This window comes from Vulpes lagopus, chromosome 2 (assembly GCF_018345385.1).
Source record: "Vulpes lagopus strain Blue_001 chromosome 2, ASM1834538v1, whole genome shotgun sequence".
Taxonomy (NCBI): domain Eukaryota; kingdom Metazoa; phylum Chordata; class Mammalia; order Carnivora; family Canidae; genus Vulpes; species Vulpes lagopus.
The window spans coordinates 65207646-65224809 of NC_054825.1; the positions used below are offsets into that span (position 1 = coordinate 65207646).

Sequence of the window (17164 nt, forward strand, 5' to 3'; positions counted from 1 at the left end):
ATGTTAAAAATAAGAGAACGTTTTAAAATTAGATCCAGTGGTTCCTCAATGTCTAGTTTTGTCTAAGCTTTAGAAGATATTTCAGAGGGATCCCTGGGTGGCAGAGCGGTTTGGCGCCTGCCTTTGGCCCAGGGTGTGATCCTGAACACCCAGGATCGAATCCCACATCAGGCTCCCGGTACATGGAGCCTGCTTCTCCCTCCGCCTGTGTCTCTGCCTCTCTCTCTCTCTGTGACTATCATAAATAAATTAAAAAAAAAACTTTTGCCAATAATTAAGATGGCTGTGTTGTCATTTTGAATATTTTTAGGTTCAACTAAATTATTTCTGAAATATCTTCTTTTTTTTTTATTTATTTATGATAGTCATAGAGAGAGAGAGAGGCAGAGACACAGGCGGAGGGAGAAGCAGGCTCCATGCACCGGGAGCCCGATGTGGGATTCGATCCCGGGTCTCCAGGATCGCGCCCTGGGCCAAAGGCAGGCGCCAAACCGCTGCGCCACCCAGGGATCCCAAAAGTTCTTAATGAAGAAACATTTATCGAGTACCTACAATGATACACTTGATCTTAGCCAAAAGGCAGAGAAGTGATCACCTACAATGATACAAAGGGGAATCCAATTCACAGATTCTGGATGCTCCCTACTCCATTATCTGTCAGAATCCTATCTGATTGGGTTTAAATTCCTGCTTCATATATATTGGGAGATTTCATATGAATAATTTGACCTCTACACTTCCTCATCTGCCAAATGAAAGTAATAATTTACTTCATAAAATTGCTTTGCATGAATTAAATTAGATAATGTATGCAAAAAACATAAGTGTAAATGTGAATTTTAAAATAATAATAATAGTAATGGTTTATAAGACATTATTATTAAACTTTGCATGGTGTTGCTTTCAATAAGTTTCCTTGTTGGGGCACCTAGGTGGTGCAATCAGTTAAGCATCCGATTCTTGGTTTCAGCTGAGGTTGTGGTGCCTCACATTGGGCTCCGTGCTCGGTGTAGAATCTGCTTCAGATTCTCTCTCCCTCTGCCCCTCCCCACTGTGCCAGCTCTCTCTCTCAAATAAATAAATAAATCTTTAAAGAAGAAGAAGTAGTAATAATAGTAATAGGAGGAGGAGGAGGAGGAGGAGGAGGAGGAGGAGGAGGAGGAGGAGGAGGAGGAGGAGTTTCCCTGTTGAGAGTTGACAAAGATTTCCTAAGAGAAGTGACCAGAGCTTGAATTTTGGTCTATCACATTGGGTCACTTGCTGCTCCACAACTGTGAGCTTTAGGAAATTCTTTCTCCTAATATTTTCAGCTACCAAATATTCTTCTGTGCTCCCTAAGATTCAAGTTGCCTCTCATGTAGGAACTGGCTACTATGTTTGACTGATTGACATAACTCCAATGGGGAGGAATTCTGCCAAAAACAGTAATAAACATATGTGAACAGGTGAACAGAAGATCTAGTGATGAAACCATAGATGTTGGCTCACCTCTCTGTTTCTTTCACCTCTTGTGAACCAGGAAGCATTCAAGTCACATGTTTTCCTCAAGGAGAAATGCCTCATAAACAGATATTAGAGGAGGAAAGCATTTAACCAAAGACAGGTAGTCTTTACAGAAAAGCAAAATCATGAAACTCTAAGCAGTTTTTTAATCTATGGACAAGATAATTACTGAGATTGAGGTGGTAATCGTTATTCCCATTAAAAAAGTGATAAGCACAAAAATCAACTCAAAATGCTTTAAAGACGTAAAATATAAGACCACAAACTATAAAACACTTAGAAGAAAACATAGGTTCCAACAACTTACAACATTCTTTTATCATTGGGAAAACATTCCATTAAGTAAGTATATTTAGAAATTAAAATGATCTTTAATCTAATGATCCTTGTTTTCTGTAACTGGATTTTTTAAAAGATTTTATTTATTCATGAGAAACACAGAGAAAGAGGCAGAGACACAGGCAGAGGGAGAATCAGGCTCCCCATGGGGAGCCCGATGTGGGACTCCATCATCCGGGACTCTGGGATCACACCCTGAGCCGAAGGCAGACGCTCAACCACTGAACCACCCAGGCATCCCTGTAACTGGATTTTTTTTAAAAAGATTTATTTCTTTTAGAGCAAGAGAGAACATGAGTGGAATGGAGGAGAGGAAGAAGGAGGCTCCCCCCTGAGCAGGGAGTCCAGTGCAAGGCTGGATCATTGGACTTCAGGATCATGATGGGAGCTGAAGGCAGATGCCCAACCAACTGAGCCACCCAGGTGCCCCTGTAATTGGATTTTTATACATAGTTTATTTATGGAAGAACGATATTGACTAAAGCTTATCCTGGTACTCTTTATCATACCTAATACTTGCAGGGAAATTCAAATGTTACAGAAGTATTCGCCAAATAACTGTTAACAGCCTTTTCAGTAGTCAAGTCATTACACAAGAATCCTTTAATCTTCTATTAACTCTCTGTTTCCTTTGCTTTGTCCTGCCTTGGGACTTTGACCAAGGAGACACCATTCTGACAGGGGAATTATGACAAACAATGCTGATACTTTGGATGACAGCAGTAACATAGCCTTCTGTTGTACTTCTTTTTAGTCTTATTAATTTATTCATGAGAGACACAGAGGGAGAGGCAGAGACATAGGCAAAGGGAGAAGCAGGCTCCCTGTGGGCAGCCCAATTTGGGACTTGATCCTGGGATCCTGGGATCCGGGGATCATGCCCTGAGCCAAAGCTAGGTGCTCAACCACTGAGCCACCCAGGTATCCCTCCTTCTATTATTCTTTTCTTTCTCCTTCTCTTCCTCCTGCTTTAAAAAATTTTTTTTTCAGATTAATTTTACCCACATTACAAATCATGTAGTTTTTACAAAAATCGTGAGGCAGGCAGTACAAGTATTAGTGTCCATATTTTTTAACTGAGAAAACTAAAGCAAGCAAAAAAGTATTGCACAACGAACTAGCCTATAACAGTTTCTTTGACTGCAAGCACAAAATTTTCTCCAGTTGAGAAGGAAAAGTGGGCATAAATGTAGACAGGAAAACCAAAGATCTTCAGACAGCCTCAGGAGCCACACTGGAGATTCACCAGGCAAAGTGCCACTCTGGGCAGGAGGTAATATTTAGAGATGAAGTCATCTAGTCCATCACAGCCATTTTACTAAAGAGGAAACTTGCTTGCCCTCAGTAGCTAGAAAGTATGAAAAAGTGTCGAGGCTTGATAGGCAGGAGACCTGTGTTCTGGCCTCATTCTGCCACTAACCTTAGCACCAACCTCCCTAGCCACCAACCTGCAAACATTTGACTTGGATGTCCTACATCAATTTCAAAATATGCCCAAAATATTCCTCTCTACAACCCCCCTCCCATCCCGACCCCTGTGGTGAATCATCATAACAAATGGCCCAGGACAGAACCCTAGCAATCATCCCTCTCTTTCATGTCCCATGTCCTCTCAGTTGCCAAATTCTGCTACATATCTTTCAGATCCATCTCCTCCTCCCCATTTCCACTGCCACTGTCTCAGTTGCCCTCACTATGCCTGGCCTGGGTTAGGTTACCACAGCTGTCTGACAGGTTTCCTGGCTCCCACCCTTGCCCTGTTTCAATCCAACTGCCACCTCGCCTGCCACCACAGAGAGTTTTCTAAACCAGAAACTGTCACTGCTTTAGTTATTATGAATCTGTTTTCCACCAACAATTGGATGAAGCATAAAGTCCCAAGCAAGACGTCCCAATCTGTTCGCGATTTGGCTTCGGCCCTCTACTCTCACTTCATCTTTCACTACTCATGACTTCAGCCCCGCCCCAGTTTTGCAGTTCCTCCAATGTCACCTTTGGCTTTGACACTAATGGCTCACTCTTCCTGGAAGTCTCCCCCTTCCCCTGCCCATTGCCTGGCTAAAATTAACTCAGCCTTCTAGACTCAACTTAGGTTGGAATTTTTCCTGGCACCCCTTTTATATGTTCCTTTGATACTCCCATGGCATCTTGTGCAAACGAAAAAGTCACTATTCACACTGAACTATGTTTGCTCACACATCTGTGTCCCTTGCTAAACTCAGCTGTGGGATGGCAGGGACAGCATCCTATCCAGTGTTTAGATTTAAATATTCATCCAGTGAATATCTGAGGATCTACTTTATGCCAGATATAGGTATAAGCAAAGGCACTTCTTACTTTGCTGGGAGTGGGAGGCGATATCACAGATAAACACATAAGCAAAAGACCATGAGAGTGAAAAGCGCTTTGCAGAGAATTAAAATAAGCCACGTGGTGATGAAAGTGACTGGATGGCTACTTGAGATAGGGTGTATCAGGAAGTGCCCGCTGGGGCAGTGACATTTAAGCTGGCGAGGGAATGCCAGGGAACCGGTATCGAGGGAGAGAAAACCATGGAGGACAAAGGACTACGCGTACAAAAGGAGGAAAGGTGGCCCACGTGGGTGTGAAGCGTGGGGAAGTCGAGAACACGGGGTCACAGAAGACAGGGACCAACTTAGGTAAAGTTTTTAAGCCAGAGTAGAGTTTTGATTTTGTTCTAAGTGTGGTGGGCAGTGACCGACATGATCCGATTGAGCCCGGGTGGCGCAGCGGTTTGGCGCCGCTTTCGGCCCCGGGCGTGACCCCGGAGACCCGGGATCGAGTCCCACGTCGGGCTCCCTGCATGGAGCCTGCTTCTCCCTCTGTCTCTCTCTCTAATAAAAAAAATCTAAGACCCCTGCCCAGGGTGCAAACAGACCAGTTTGGAGGAGAGAGACTGCGGTGGGCTGGACACAGCGGGCACGGGCGAGTGAAGACTCCGCGCACGTAGGCTCTGGGCCCCGCCCGGGTGGGGACCGGAGCTCCGAGCAGGTGCACGGCGGCTCCCGGAGGAAGAGGGAGCAGCTGAAATAGCTGCTTCGGGCGGGCCCCTGCTCCCCGGACTCTGCGGGCAGTCCGGAGCCGGCCGTTGAGAGCCACGCCCCGACGCCGGGCCCCGCAGCCGAGAGGCAGCCCCGCTGGCGGCGCGCGCCGCCCCGGCCTCCACGTGCCCCGCGCGGGGGCTTCCGCGTCCTCTGGGCGGGGCCGGAAGAGGAAGTCGGCGCCGCAGCGGCGGCCCCGGCAGGAGCGGCGGCCCCCGCCCACCCCCGCCGTCCGCGCCCGTCCGGCCCGGCCACGGAGGCAGCGCCGCGGCGGGACCGGAGCCCGCGCCGCCGAGAAGCGCCGCGCCGCCGGGCGCCAGGAGTGCGATGGGCCCGCAGCGGCCGCCGCTCACGGCCGCGACCGCCCTGCTCTGGGGCTTCCTGCTCCCGCTGGTAAGGGGGACGGCCGGGCGCTCGGGCCTCCCCGGGGCGGGGCCGGGGCTCCCTGCCCCTTCTCCTCCCCACCCCCGGGCTCCCGCCCGGCGTCTCCTTCGCCCGCAGCCCAGCGGCCTGCCCCCTTCCCGCTTCTCCGTTTCCTTCCAGCCATCCTCTTCTTCACCCGCTTTCCTCCGGCCTTCCCGCCCCGCCCCCACCCCCACCCCCGCCCACCCCACTCCCGCCCCGACGCTCCTGCTACACTGACCTCCGGGTTCCGGGCCTTCTAAGCCTTTCTTACAACATCTTGAGCTCTTTCACCCGGAAAAAGGGGGGAAAAAAAAAAAAGCCATACATGTCCCCGGGGTGTTTAGCGGTTCAAAGACGGGGCTTTAGATTAAATTGCTCAAATACAGATTTTATTTATTTATTTTTTTTAGGGCTCATTCAGTTTCATTGTGTGTGTGTCCGTGTAGGGGGCGGTGTGTAATAATGTAGAATACTTATTTAAAGGACACATCAAAGTGTAGTATCTTTGTGGTTTTCGATTCTCCGCCTAGTTTAAAGGGGAGGGGAGTCGGTTAAGGAGCCGTATTGTGACCGCTCACTAGTTTGTTTTCATGATTAGGAAAAGTAACAACGTTTTTAGCGTCAAGCAACCGGAGCCTCAGTAAACGGCCAGGACGCTGCTGTTGAGTGTTTCGGTTTTTATATTTCTTGGAAATTTTTCACTTAGGGAGTTCCAGGTCGGAAACTTTTGTGAGCTTCATCTACACGGATTTGACGTGGTGGATGCCTCTCTAGTTCTTTGCACTGGAATATGTAATTCCCCTGAAAGAGTGTATTTCGCATTCCCTGCTGTTTTAAAGGATTACGTTAGTGGTGTATTTAATAGAAGTGTCTTTAACATTTATTAGGAAACCAAAATCAAAATCTAAAAACGGTTAAGTGCCTTTAGTGTACTCCTAAGTTTGCTAGGCAACATCAGGAACACGAATGAGATAATGTAGCTAAAAATTGCTTTTGTGGCGTGGAGGGGGAAGTACAGTATAAAGAACAACAGACTCACAGTGTGAACCTGAATCTTTGAGGTGTAGTTTACTACGTACAATATGCTTAAAGGATGATAATTCAGGTAAGATATACCGACACAGGAAACTGTAATCTAGATATAAAACTTGTCTGAGTGTTTTTGCACTCTTGCATATTTTCATTTGAATCACTTAAGCTAATTTTAGAGATCTATATCACATTCCCACTTAGCTTTTGCCAGCACAGTAGTTAATCATATATCAATTGCTGGTAACTCACATTGAAATTATTATCAAACGCTCTGAACTCTTTTGCTAAAAAACGTGACCAGAATTTTCGTGTGATTTTGAGGGCTTCACAAATCTGAAGGTGGTCCCTGTTCTAAATTGTAGCTAGCCTGTGTAGATTTCATTCTTTTTATATTGTATTTTGTTGTATCTCCCTGTACCAACTTGGGAAGATCTCAGGGATGTTGTGGGACTCAGTAACATCTTTTTGACTCTGCAAATATTTAGTGTGCGTCTATTATATGCCAGGCACTGTGCCATTGAGTGTGAATAAACTGCCAGGATCTTTTTGAGTTGTAAAGATCTTCTTCAGTGCCAGCCACTATTATTGTTTTTCTGTTGTTGATTTCCCAGTGGGTTTGTTTTCTTCTTGACCCTTCTTTTAATCTCCTGAAATGATCTCTCTCCTTTTCCGAGGAACTCAAATCTGGTGTACCTTTCCTCAGCAGGAGTGCTCTCTCTCCTTTCTGCTTACTTACTGGATATCTACTTCCTTTCCTCCAATACTTTCTGACGTCTTTGGAGTTTTTTTTTGTTTGTTTGTTTGTTTTGTTTTTTCTTTTTTACCATTTTCTCCCTGAAGCCCTTGCTTATCCCTTTTCCTTAATCTTACAGCTCTAGGTGGCCTGAGTTTATTTCAATGATTGAAGCCAGTTTAATTAGTTCATTTTTTCTGGGCTCTTGTAGCTGGCACTGCTCTCAGCTTTCCCTTTAGTTATGTAAGAACAAGGCCAATATCCTCATCTAGAAGCAGCATGTAGTCTCTAGAAACCACTATTACATCCTTGTAGAAAACCCAGAGGATGAAGTATTAGAAAGGCCCTTCAACATCATGTAGCTACCCTCCTCATCTTGTCCTCACATCAGTGTGACCTCCTATTAAACTCAAGCCACGGTACATCTGACTGTTGAGATGATTGCTAAGCCCATTAAACATTTAAGTCTAGAAATAGAGTATATAGGAGGTGGTTGGTTCTCTCTTGGCCTTGTCATGATTCCATTTCATAGTCCCTAGTCCACCCCCCATCCCTAGCCGTCACTGTTAGGCCTTTATTTCACAGTGGTATTTCAACCCAGTCACAGAGTTAGGTTTCAAAGAAAATGAGTCAAGTTTAGCCTGGATCTGTTTTCTAAAATTGCTTCAAAGTTCTCTGAAGAATCCTGAATCTTTCCCATAATGTTTTTACAAAAGTTCTGTTCATTTTTTTCATTACTTCAAAGAATTTGAAGTGTTACAAAGCCACATCTTGAACTTATTACAGTGAAGTGATAATCAGGATCCCCAGCAGAGAAATCTCTTGCTGAAATCTGCATTCCTTTGGTATACTACACCAACTCAAAGAATCTTCTTTAATTCCTTCTCTTCTGTGCTCCTTTCATCATCCTGGGAAAAGAAGGTATGTTCTGCTACCCAAGCTATCAGAAACATGCTGAGCTGTTGTGTTGTAGACTGAACTGTGTCTCCCCCCACCCCCTCAAATTCATATGTTGAAGCTCTGACCCCTAGTGTGATGGTGTTTGGAAATGGGGCCTCTGGGAGATAAGTAGGTTTAGAGAGGTCAGATGATAGATCCCTTGTGATCAGTTGGTACCTTTTAAGAAACGACACCAAAGAGTTTGTTCTCTGTCCCCTAAAACCCAGCCCCCAAACACACACACACACCATGTGGTGACACAGTGAGAAAAATGTCTATCTACATGCCTAAAAGAAAACTTACCAGAAACCAGCCGTGCTGGCACCTTTATCTTGGACTTCCAGTCTCTAGAACTGTGAGAGTAAATTTCTGTTTAAACTACCCACCCTTTGGTATATTGTTGTGGCAGCCCAAGCTAAGACCGCTTTTGGTACCAGAAGTGCAGTGCTCAGTAGCTAATACCTAACCATGTGGTAGCAGCTTTGTAACTGGGAAGAGGTTTGAGGTGCATGCCAGAAATACAGACATTAAGGACAATTCTGGTGAAGTCTCAGAAATGGAACATATTATTATTAGAAACTGAAGGAAAGGTATTTCTTATAAAATGGCAAGGAACTTGGCTGAACTGTGATGTAGTGTTTTGTAGAAGGAAGAATTGTGAGCAATGCAATTAGATATTGAGCTGAGGAGTTATTATTATTATTATTATTTTAAGATTTATTCATTAGAGGGGGCGCCTGGGTGGCTCGGTTGTTGAGCATCTGCCTTTGGCTCAGGTCGTGATCCCAGGGTCCTGGGATTGAGTCCCGCATCAGGCTCCCTGCAGGGAGCCTGCTTCTCCCTCTGCTTGTGTCTCTGCCTCTGTGTCTTTCATGAATAAGTAAATAAAATATTAAAAAAAAAAAAAGATTTGGGATGCCTGGGTGGCTCAGCGGTTGAGAGGCTCCCTTCGGCCAAGGGCGTGATCCTGGAGTCCTGGGATAGAGTCCCACATCGGGCTTCCTGCATGGGGCCTGCTTCTCCCTCTTCCTGCGTCTCTGCCTCTTTCTCTGTCTCTCTTATGAATAAATAAATAAAATCTTAAAAAAAAAAAGATTTATTCATTAGAGAGAGAGAGAGAGCAAGAGCCGGAGGGAGGGGGAGAGTGAGAAGCAGACACCCTGATGAGCAGGCAGCCTGATGTGGGCCCCCATCCCAGGACCCTGGGATCATGAGCTGAACCGAAGGCAGACACTTAACCGCCTGAGCCACCTGGGTACTCCTTAGCTTAGCTGAGATTTTTAAGCAAAGTATTGATGGAACAGTGTGATTCCCCCTGACTGCTTATAGTAAAATGTAAATGGAGAGAGAAGAATTAAAGATGGAATTGTTAAGGTAAAAAAGGACTCGAATTTGATGATTTGGAAAATTCTCAGCCTATCCATATTGCATAAAGGGAGGAAGCTTGTTCTGAAAAAACAAAGCGTGTGGCAGGAAAACCATCTGATAAAGAACTTGTAGGATTTTTGAGCAGAAATACTACTAGTTTGAACTAAAGGGGACAGAGATGGGGCAAAAGGAAGGAAGGCTGTTGACTTCTTGGATTTGACAGGTGGGATGATGGAGTGATGTGGCTATGAATATGAATTATTCAAGGAGGAGGAGAAATGATCCCAAAGGCAATTCAGAGATCATTATAGGCCACTGCCTCAGTTCCAGCAGGCCTTATGGCCTCTGCTGGGAGACTTGGGGGCAGGATCCCACAGAGCCATGGAATGGGGGTGGTACTGGTACTGCAATGGGCCTGTAAGGTGGGACATTGAACTGAAAAGGATTATTCTTGATCCTTAAGACCTAATTGAATTTTTTTTGGCCAGGTTTTGGATTTTGGTCATATTACCACTTTTTTCTTACTGTTCTCACACACCTCTCCGCCCTTGCCTGTTTTTTAAGAGAAAATGAGCATGGGGGGCGAGGGACAGAAGAGGGAGAGAGAGATACTTAAGCAGGCTCCACACTCAGCACGGAGTCCAACTCGGGGCTTAATCTTCAGGCTCTGGACCCTAAGATCATGACCCAGAGGGAAATCAGGAGTCTGATGCTTAACCAGCTGAGCCACCTGGGCGCCTCTCCCTTTTGGAATGCTAATGTTTACCCTGCGCCTGTCCTAACATTCTATTTTTGGAAACATATAACTTGTCTGGATCCACAGACTCACAGCTGGAGAGGAATTTTGCCCGCAGAATGAACTGTATTGTCAGCTTCGCCCATATTTGACTTTGATGGTATTAGATGAAACTTCAGACTTTAGAGTTGATACTGGAATGAGTTAATTAAGCCTTTGAGGGCTGTTGGGATGAAATGAATGTATTTTGTGTGTGAGAAGGAAATGAATTTCAGGGCCCAGGGACAAAATGCTGTGGACTGAATTAGGTTCCCCTAAATTCTTATGTTGAAGCCCTAACCCCCAGTGTGACAGTATTTGGAGGTTGGGCCTTTGGGAGATAAGTAGGTTTAGATGAGGTCATTGGCATGGGGCCTTTATGATGGGATTGTTCTCTTGCTCTCTTTCCCAACCATGTGAAGACACAGTGATAGGGCAGCCATCTACAAGCTAGTTAAGGACCCCTTACCAGAAGTCACTTATGCTGGCACCTTGATCTTGAACTTCTAGGTTCCAAACTATGAGAAAATGAATTTCTATTGTTTAAGCCACCCAATCTGGTATTTTGTTATTGGCGGCCTGATATTAGACATACTGGTTTTGTCACATTCCTTCCTTAACTTTTAGATTTTTCACAGGGTTTTTTTGTTTTTGTTTTTGTTTTTGTTTTTAACCTTTCCTCTGGGCTACCTCTGAGGATTCTGCATCCCACTGTCTGCTTTATTAGTCATTGAGAGCTATGCTGTCTCCTTCTCCAAATGTAACATCTACATATACACCTCCTTTCAGAATAATCCTGAGACGGTTCAGGAAGATTATGACTTGTCCTAGATCATACAAAAAGGCATGAAAGAGAGGACTAGAACCCAGGGTTTCTAGACATTCCTTGATATTTTTCCACTGTGCAATAATGTTTCCTTGTGAATCAAGAATACATCAAAAGACAAGTCAAATAAATTTGTGAATTTATTTATTCATAAGAAAGAACTTAAGATTGAAATCATGCTTATCATATATTTGATAACTCTTTGGTTAAAAATCATCCAAAATTGGGTCTGTTTACAAAACTCTAGACCATAAAGTCTCCAGGTATAGATCCTTATTCCAAGATACTAAAATTTTGTTAAAATTGTACTGTTTTTAGGTCAGGATTTGCTAACCACCACTAAGCACTGTGGTCATAGACTTTTTTTTTTTTTTTTTTTTTAAGGTTTTACTTATCTATTCATAAGAGACACATAGAGGCATAGGGAGAATCAGGCTCCCTGTGGGGAGCCCAATGTGGGACTCAATCCTAGGATCCCGGGGTCATGACCTGAGCCAAAGGCAGATCCTCAACCACTGAGCCACCCAGGCATCCCTTAAATCAACTTTTTATGCATTTATATTACCTGCCTAGCCTTGTAGTTCATTTGAATTTGTGAATTCTAGTGTAAATCATAAATTCTGTAACAGTTAAAGTATATCACTAAGTAGTAAGATTACTTAGGGAAAACCAGAGGAAGAATAGATCTAGGTAACAAGTAAAATATGAACCTCATGAAGGAGATACTTTACCAGACTCATTCTCTGCTGTCTCCTCTAGCGTTGCATAGACTGCAGAGTATTGAATAAATTAATGTCTCCTATCCACACCCTAATACCTCTTTGCCTGTGCTTTACAGATTCCCAGATTCTCTTGAGTACAAGGATGATGCTCTACTTTTTCCCATGGCCCACAGACTCCTCTGATTCCCTGTAAATACCTGTTTGATGCCCTAGCACCCGTTGAGCCGCTAATTAAGTGGTTAAGATTACATTTAATCTTTGTGAGTCTGGGTCTAGTCACTTTAGGGCATCCTGGAAGTAGGAGTAGAAACAATGTAGGTTGTTGATTATATAATTTATTAGGAAGGAAATAGACATAGAAGATAGATAATAATGGGGGCACCTGGGTGGCTCAGTTAAGTGTCTGCCTTTGGCTCACGTCTTGATCTCAGGGTCCTGGGATTGAGCCCACATCCAGCTTCCTGCTCGATGGGGGGCCTGCTTCACCCTTTCCCTCTGCCTGCCTCTCTCCCTTCTTGTGCGCCCATGCACGTGCTCTTTCTCTCCCTTTCTCTGTCAAATAAAGTCTTTAAGAAAAGAAAAGAGATAATAGTGAATGATCAGAAAGTTACTTAACCCTAACTTTGGAATGTGTCGTTCAAAACACACAACTTCAACTCTGTCTTTCCTGCAGAGGCCCCTTTCAACTTTCACTGTATTGCTATTAACTGTGTAGTTGTGTAAAGAGAAAGATCTCTGTAAACAAAGGGTACTTCCCACGTTGCTATGATGTAATGGTGATGAGGTAGGTGACTGTTGCTCCTGTTGCATTTACCATTCAGTGATTACATTGCAACTTCTGGTTTAGGAATATAGCATTTTTTTAATTTGCTTGTTTTCATTATAGATAAATTCTGTTTATTAACAAACTTTTCCCATAAGCCTCAGATCTTGTATTTGGTGTCTAAAAATACAGAAATAATTTTATTTGAAGATTTTAAGAAGAAAGACTGCCAGAAAAAAAAAAAAAAAAAAAGACTGCCAGAGGGTTAACTGTGTAAATAAGACTGTAATTCTCTCTTACATATTGCCCTTGAAACTGAAGCATTGTGTATATCTAATGGGTAATAATACAAATAACATGAACCTGGTTTAATTGACAGACTATGGAGGGGCTGGGGAAGCTGGGACCCAGTGATGAATACACTGAAGACTTTTGAAGGAACTCATGCGTGAAATGGAACTACTGGCCAAAAATACAAACATTGGCTATACTATAGGTGCAGTGTGACTCACCTCTTGAGAAAATTCCTAGGAGAACCCCAATAATGTCTAGAAGGTGTGAGTTTCACCACTATTAATGATGACTATAGCCAGGTATTCTGTGGACCAGTATCAGAGCGTCACCCGGAAGCTTGTTCTAAATGCATGATCGTAAGTTCTACCTAAGAGCTGCTGCATCAGAATCTGGATTTTAACAAGAATGTTAAAGTTCAAGAAGCATTGATCTATAATTATGGGTAAGAAATTGCACAGAATACTGAGCATAATCTCCGGGAAGAAAGAAGAACCATGCTTGACAAATCTGATAAAGCTTTTTAAGGGAATTAAATATACATATGGGAAAAGGTTAACATTGCATTAATCAGAGTTCTACTTGGTCAAATGAAAATGGGCTAAGATACGGAGTTCTGGCAGACACTAAGGATGACATGTATACAGAGGAGGGGATAGGACGTTAGATAAATTTTTCACTAGGGAATTTTCTTTTCAAAAGGAGTATGTGAAAACTTAAATTTGGAAAATTCATTGCTAGAAGATACCTTTTGGGTTTTATTTTATTATTTTTTTTCTTTAAAGTTTATTTGGGAAAAAGCGTGCTCGAGCAGGGGGGAGAGAGAGAAGCAGATTCCTGCTGAGCTGGGAGCCTCATGTGGGTGGGACTTGACCCCAGGACCTAAAAGCAGGTGGTTAACCCACTGAGCCACCCAGGCACCCTAGAAGATGATAACTTTTGAAGAAGAAAGGAGGATAAAAGACAAACCAAACCTGTGAACCAGGGTCAAAGAAGAATCCTTGAACTGTGCTATTAGCTTGGACAGGAGTACAGCAGGCCTGTTCTCACTGGGTTAATATTGGGCTGGTGAGTCAGCATCAGGAGTCTGTTGGAACAGAGGCCCAGAATTCAAATGCCCATGGAGACTAGAGTGTAAGGCATGGATGTACTCCCAAGAGATAGGGACGTGAAGGTCAGTGCAAGACTGACTCACTATAAGTATACTGATGAACTAAAGCTCCTGTACATGTCCCTTGGTTTACGATCTGATTGGCCTTAGAAAATAGGGAGATTGTACCTTTGCAAGGATGTGAGTGTAATATACATCACTGCAGTTGGTCTTTTTTTAGACATTTGATAATTATTTGACACGTCATACTGAGAGCATTTTAGGAGAAAAATGGGCAAAGGAGTAGGTAACTAACATTAAGGTAAGCTTAAACATTGATATTTTTTGGTTTGAAAAGATGTTAGGAAATGTGATTGAAGTCAAGTGATTAAGATAAAGTAAATTTGCGACTGTGAGGGATCCCTGGGTGGCGCAGCGGTTTGGCGCCTGCCTTTGGCCCAGGGCGCGACCCTGGAGACCCGGGATCGAATCCCACATCAGGCTCCCGGTGCATAGAGCCTGCTTCTCCCTCTGTCTGTGTCTCTGCCTCTCTCTCTCTCTCTCTCTCTCTCTGACTATCATAAATAAAAATTAAAAAAAAGAAAAAAAAAGAAAAAAATTTGCAACTGTGAGCAACAGCTCGTCCATGAAATTTTATGGAGGTAAATTTGAGTCAGAAATGGAAGTACTACTACACACCATGGGCTAATAAACTTGTTTTTCTTGTGTGTGAGGATCAAGTAAGATGTGAATATAAAGACACTGGTATAAAATTGATGATTTGATGGTCCTGGAGAAATAAAGTTTGAAACCACTATCAGTACTATGAAGAGGGAAGATTGGGGGCAAGTTGTCCTAGGAAAAGGAATTCCATGAAGCTCTAGAGACCTAGAATTGGGAGTATTTGGAAGAGTATTAAGGAAATGATGTGGGAGGAAGTAATTGGATATTGGAGTGGTGGTAGAAGATGCCCAGTACCACAGAAGAGGGAGTTGACAGCTAATGCAGAGATCATGTGACCAATGTGATTGTTGGGCACTGAGCTGCTTTGGGGATACAACTGCATGAAGGAACTTGAAGTGATAGCTTAATTGAAAGACTGCTGATCTAAGTTTTGGAGAGCTCGGTTCTAATCTTGGCCCCTGAGACCACTTCATTTTGATCATTTTGGACCTGTCAGAGCTATGAAAAGAAGGGCCTAGAGTATTATCTCTAAATCCCTTTAAGCCTTTGATACTAAGCTTTTTACTAGGAGAATATTTTCATTATTAAAGATTTTATTTATTTATTCATGAGAGACACAGAGAGCAAGAGAGAGGCAGAGACATAGGCAGAGGGAGAAACAGGCTCCATGCAGGAAGCCTGATATGGGACTCGATCCCGGGACCCTGGGATCACGCTCTGAGCCAGACATACTCAACTGCTAAGCCACCCAAGCGTCATGAGAATATTTTCATTATTGATTGAAAATGCAAACAGACTAGTTTTAAAGGTTGAATAAGGTCACAGAAGACCAGGCTACAGTTGATAACAAGGAAAAATTCAGTTGTTTTGCTACATGTCTCTAACTTGAAGGTGTGAAGGAAGATATCCTCCCCTTCCATCATAGGATCTTTGTCAAATGATCAAACACTAGTATGTGGGTGGACCACAAGCCTCACCTAATTTGGTGTTTGTAATGCTTGAAGGGGACACTGAGTTTCAGGCCTTTTTCTTTATGCTTCCCTACTAATGGACCCACAGTAATGTGGTCCCCACTGCTCCATTCTCTGATAGCCTTGCTACTAAGATGTGTGGTTCACCTACCAGCAGCATCAACATCACCTGGGAGCTTGTTAAAAATGCAGAACCTCACTGCCACTCTGACCTATTAAATCAAAATCTACATTTTAATACGACTGCTAAGTGATTTGTATGCACAATAAATCTTGAAAAGCTCGACTCCTGTAGCTGTGGTTCTCAAACTTTAACAAGTAATAGAATCTCCAGAAGGGCTTGTAAAAATAAACTGCCTGGGGGTTTCTGATTCTGGAGATCTGGAATAGGGCCCAAGAATTTGCATTTCTAACTCCATAAGAACTACCAGAGTTTTTATTAAGAGACTCTTTAATCACATTCTGCTTCTGATTATCTGTTTCAGGTTTGTTTTTAATTTTCCTAGTAAGAGTGTAATTTCTTATGTCACGTTTCTTTGGGGGAAGGCAGCTTTAGTGAGCTATAATTCATATACTCTGCAGTTTACCTATTTGAAGTACAAAGCATTGGCTTTTAGTATATTCACAGATATGTGCAACCATTAACACAGTCCATTTTAAAACATTTACATCATGTCAGAAAGAAATCGGTGGGACACAGAGATGTTTATGGCAGTGAAATTATTCCTATTCCATAGCTTACTGTGATGGTGGATACATGTCACAATGTATAGAATGTACAACATCAAGAGTGAATCTTACATGTAAACTATGGGCTGTGGGTGGTAATGATCAGTGTATGTTTGTTTATTGTGACAGATGTACCCTTTTAGTGCAGAGATTGATAATAGGGAAGACTATGCATGTGTGTGGCAGGGATGGGGGTACTCTACTTCCTGCTCAATTTTGCTGTGACCCTAAAGTTGATATAAAAGTCTGTTTTTTAAAAAAGACCGAAACCTACATCCTGTAGGTATCACCTTATATCCCCGTATTCCACCAAACCCTAAGCAACCATTAATCATCTCCTATTTTTTTTCTTTTTTTTAAACATTTATTTATTTATTCATGAGACACAGAGAGAGGCAGACACACACACAGTAGGAGAAGCAGGCTCCTTGTAGGGAGCTCAATGTGGGACTCGATCCCAGAAGTAGGATCACGACGCCCTGAGCCAAAGGCAGATGCTCAACCGCTAGCCATCCAGGCGTCCCTCATCTCATATTTCCTGTGCATCATAGAAGTACTTGGCAAGGTGCTAGATGTATTATTATTAATAATAGTTACCATTTACTAAGAGCTTAATACATGCAAACAATTGCACTATCTAACTTAATCTTCTTCATGACAACTCTCAGTCAAAGCTGAGGATGTGGAAGATTAAAACAGGTTAAATTACTTGGAACATGGAGAGTAAATGGTAAAATGCCATTCTGTCCCAGGTCTGTAAAGCTCATGATATCTATTGTTAATAAGCTAAATTTTTGAAGCTATACAATCTCTATAAAGAATTTACTGAGATATTTTTAAATGTAGAAATGTGGATATTGTTTAGAGTTGTTTGCTCATGAAATTTACTACGTTTCACATTGAATACTATTTTACCATTGTGTATGGTTATA

General features: G+C 43.0%; 1 protein-coding gene across 3 annotated transcripts in view; it reads left to right on the forward strand.

Moving 5' to 3' along the window:
- The first annotated feature begins 4345 nt into the window (after window positions 1-4345).
- SPPL2A (signal peptide peptidase like 2A) overlaps window positions 4346-17164 on the forward strand; it is a 55970-nt gene continuing 43151 nt past the window's right edge. For 2 of the 3 annotated variants that reach the window (XM_041743664.1, XM_041743665.1), the window contains exon 1: window positions 4346-4502. In XM_041743664.1, coding sequence (XP_041599598.1) covers window positions 4361-4502 — 142 coding nt within the window. In that variant the 5' untranslated portion in view covers window positions 4346-4360. The remainder of the gene's footprint in view (window positions 4503-17164) is intronic. The other variant, XM_041743666.1, reaches the window with a different exon arrangement.